General features: G+C 46.8%; 1 protein-coding gene across 1 annotated transcript; it reads left to right on the top strand.

Annotated features, from left to right (window-relative positions):
• Positions 1–1,327: 1,327 nt before the first annotated feature.
• Positions 1,328–3,367, top strand: LOC124683002 (zinc finger protein CONSTANS-like). The gene is made up of 3 exons (XM_047217591.1): positions 1,328–1,956; positions 2,187–2,413; positions 3,031–3,367. The coding sequence occupies exons 1-3, from the start codon at positions 1,480–1,482 to the stop codon at positions 3,038–3,040; spliced, it is 714 nt and encodes a 237-aa protein (XP_047073547.1). The 5' UTR covers positions 1,328–1,479; the 3' UTR covers positions 3,041–3,367.
• Positions 3,368–3,822: the final 455 nt, after the last annotated feature.

Genomic DNA, 3,822 nt, shown 5'->3' with positions numbered 1-3,822 from the left:
AGCGCCGATGTCTCCAATAGCATTGTGCCAGCGATGCCCCTGACCCCATTTGGAACACGCCGGTGAAGATGCTCTTAGTATGAATTCACAAGAGTGGTTACATCTGTTATGTGGAAAATCATATATTCACATTTGTCTATGAAAATAACTTCGCAACATAAGTTCTTTTTTACATAAATGCATTCCAATGATAATGCGGGCGTCCTGAGCGACGGCATTAGTGAATACAATTTCCAAAAGTTAATTTTAGACATAATGGCATTAAAACTTCCCACAATATTAATTATGAATTCACCATAGTGCTTAAATTGTACACATTGATATCATATACATACTTTTTTTTTAGAAAATGGTCCCACCAAACATGTTTTTAAGAAAATTCCTTTCAATAATAATAATGTGGTTGCAATGAATATCCAAATAAGTGGACCTTTCATATGTTAAGATGCTACAAAACAGTAGTTACATGGCTTCTTAAGCTAAGTATAAGCATGCATTGTAAGTTCGGTTAGTTTAGTTTACAAATATATATTTCGATAAAACTTTAGAAAAAACACTTAAACTAACGGAGATTCAATTTATAATTAACAAGTGTTAGATAGAACTAAGAACAACTCCAACAGTCGCGCTATATCACGTGGGCTCGGGAGGGGGGAGGGGCTCCAGTGGCAACAAAAATGTGCGCACGCTAAATTTCTCCCGCGCGTGGACGGGTGCCGCGGCGTCCGTCCCTAGCCGGAAGATCCGCGCGCTAACGGTTATATGCGGAGATCCGCTCTGCTGGAAGCCGCTCGTATCACATTTGTAATGTTTATTGCATTTAGTATTTTATTGTTATGTATCAGTCTTTTAATTTTATTTTGTTTGATATCATTTTGAGCAATTTTATCACCGAATCATGTTCGTGACACGCTATTTTGCAGCGTTCAGTAAAGGTTAGCTTTCGCTATTTTTCGTGCGCTGCACTATATCGTTTCCGGTGAAGAACACGTCGGTGTTGGGCACTAAATCCTATTGCAGTGCGCTGTAAATGTGATTTACTGCGTCGGATTTTAGCGCGGGTGCTGGAGCTATAGGAAAAATAGAGTTTGGAGAATGACAGAATGTGAGGCATGAAACGAGAGGCCACAAAATCGGCGAATGTCCACATGGAGGCGTGAGAGCCAGTAGTGGCGTGGGAGCATCCGCAGAGGATCCTGGGCTGGAGCTTGAGAACCTCTCGAATGAAAATACGGACCCAACGAACCGCAGCCTCAGAAGCTACTCACCACACAACACAACGCAGGAAAAATTCTCTCTCTCTTCCCTCTCTCTACAAGTACTCGCGGCCCAGAGAAAAAGAAAGAAAGAAGCCAACAAAAAACAACCCCAGCCGAGACCGAGAGAGAGAAAAAGATCTTGTGGCGACGAGCGAGCGAGCGAGCAGAGAGATAGCGAGGTCGACCGGGACAAGGTTGGTGAGAAGAGACCAGAGCGATCATGTCGTCAGCGGCGGCGGCGGCGGCCGGAGGGGACGGCAAGGTTAAGAACGCGTGCGAGCTCTGCGGGGCGGCGGCGCGGGTGTACTGCGGCGCCGACGACGCCACGCTCTGCTGGGGCTGCGACGCGCAGGTGCACGGCGCCAACTTCCTCGTCGCCAGGCACGCGCGCGCGCTGCTCTGCCGCGGGTGCGCGCGGCCCACGCCGTGGCGCGCCGCGGGGCCCCGCCTCGGCCCGACGGCCTCCATCTGCGAGCTCTGCGTCGGCCGGGGCCGCGGCCGCGCCGCCCACGGGGTGGCCGGAGATGGCCACGGCGAGCAGGACGAGGATGAGATGATCGAGGAGGACGAGGAGGAGGAGGAGGAGGGGGAGGGGGAGAACCAGGTCGTGCCGTGGGCGGACGACGCGGAGGCCACGCCGCCGCCCGTCGCCAGCTCCACGTCCAGCAGCAGCCGGGAGGCCGCCCCTAACGCAAAGGTGCCGCTTTTACCTCGACCCCTGTTTCTTGATTTGCTTTCTCTGCCATTGCGCCTCTCTTTATCTCGGTAATAAATTTGCTTAAATTCGCGAGTCAAAATTAGCGCGATTCGTTCACAATCACGATCGACCCACTCTTACATTACATTTTACAAGGAAAATATCGTTTTCTTGCAATTCTTTTTGTCCAAGCACATCGTCTGATGCAAATGCCGATCTGTCTATTCCAGGAGGACCCGCCGTGCTCCACGTCCCAGCCGAGCCTCTGTAACCACGCCTCGCCCGCACGCCGCGCCAGCCGGAGCGACGAGGCCACCTCCTCCCGGAACGGCGGCCCCTTGTTCGCCTCCCGGCACAGGAAGAGATCGACCTCGGATTTCCTCAGCTCCGGGCCGGCGCAGTCGGTCAGCGGCACACCAGCGAGGAATCGCTCTAGCGCGGCCTTTGGTCGGAACGAGTAAGTTTGGGAACTCTTTTTTCCCCCTTATGCTTCTGTTTGAACACCGAAGAACTGCAAGTACTGACGTGATGTTACTTCTAAAGAACAAAAAATAACTTTTAAACAATGTTGAAACAACACATCTTTGCCAAAATGATCTAGAAGTGCCAGATTACTATAATTTTCTTGTACTGCTATGCAACTGATTAAATTGCGACGCAAGGGAAGAAGAGCAGAATGGGATGCAACTGAAGTAACTGATCTGATATAGAAGTTTGTGTGGACGATCTTCTAGGTTTAGTGCTGTGAAATTTCTAATGCGGAAAAACAACTGCTACATCATAACGAGATAGCTTCACGTTTTTACACAATTCATCCGAGTATAGTAGCATGTAGATAACGAGGCGGCAATTCACATCAGACATCATAAATCAACAATTGAGGTTTTGTGTATGAAGTTTGAAAATGTTTGACATACATGTGTAGTGAATCAAGATGTTTCTGATAGTTTTTGAAGGCTGGAGCTTGAAAGATTTTTGTGAAAATTACGGATCATACCAGATAACATCAGTTGATTAACAAAGCACTTTTGGATACTCCCACAGTTGTTGATCATACCCTTTTTTGTTATGCAGCTTTTCATGAGGCAACTGGAGATGATGATGTAGATTATGGTGCTAACTACATTAGAAGGTCGTCAGTTTTATATGAGAGCATTGTAGAGATGTGTCCTGCTGCAAGATCCAACTTCCACCGAACAACACATCCTTTTGGTCGTCGGCTCCACGAATCAAGTTTATGGGCACCCTTCCCAGAACATGATAGCATGATAGTATTCGTAACTGTGACGGCTTGCCGTAGCTTTGTATATGCCCCAACCCTACCTCCTTGTGTTTGATTCCTTTTCTCCATCCCTTTTGTGGAGGCATGTCGGCTAACTTAAGAAATGATATAGCTTTGCATTTGCAGTGACATGTTCCCAGTTGTGATATCATCACTGCCTGAAATGACCTTTCTGCCTTATGCCTAGTTCTGATATGCATGCTGAATTGCTAATTCTCCTCTTGTGGTCAAGAGTGCAAGTAGTTAGAATGCTTTGGCTACCAATGTTCCATGTTCTCTGATGCAAGTTCGGCTCTACTGCTAGCTTGTCACTGAATGGATTCTTGTGTGCAATGTATGATTATGTGATGGAAATGTCGACTGGATTTGTTCAATTGGAAGTCTAGCTTGGTTAGAATCATGAGAGAAATAACCTCATTTGAGAGGTTGTAAAGGTTAAGATTATCAGGCAAGTAACAAACTAGATATTGAAAGTGTTATACATTTGTTAGTTCAATCTTGTCCTTTGGTTTCATAATTTTTCATTGCAAATATATTTTTAATCACTCAAACGTATGGCTTACAAAATATTTAAGAGCTTGACT

Source organism: Lolium rigidum, chromosome 1 (assembly GCF_022539505.1).
Source record: "Lolium rigidum isolate FL_2022 chromosome 1, APGP_CSIRO_Lrig_0.1, whole genome shotgun sequence".
Classification (NCBI taxonomy): Eukaryota; Viridiplantae; Streptophyta; class Magnoliopsida; order Poales; family Poaceae; genus Lolium; species Lolium rigidum.
The sequence above is the reverse complement of the archived record's forward strand: the minus strand, read 5'-3'. Positions and strand labels throughout refer to the sequence as shown.

Bases quoted from the DNA above. Each gene is read 5' to 3' on its own strand.
- LOC124683002 (XM_047217591.1), top strand. From the start codon at position 1,480: ATGTCGTCAGCGGCGGCGGCGGCGGCCGGAGGGGACGGCAAGGTTAAG. The intron at 1,957-2,186 runs GTGCCGCTTTTA...TGTCTATTCCAG, and splicing joins AGGCCGCCCCTAACGCAAAG to GAGGACCCGCCGTGCTCCAC.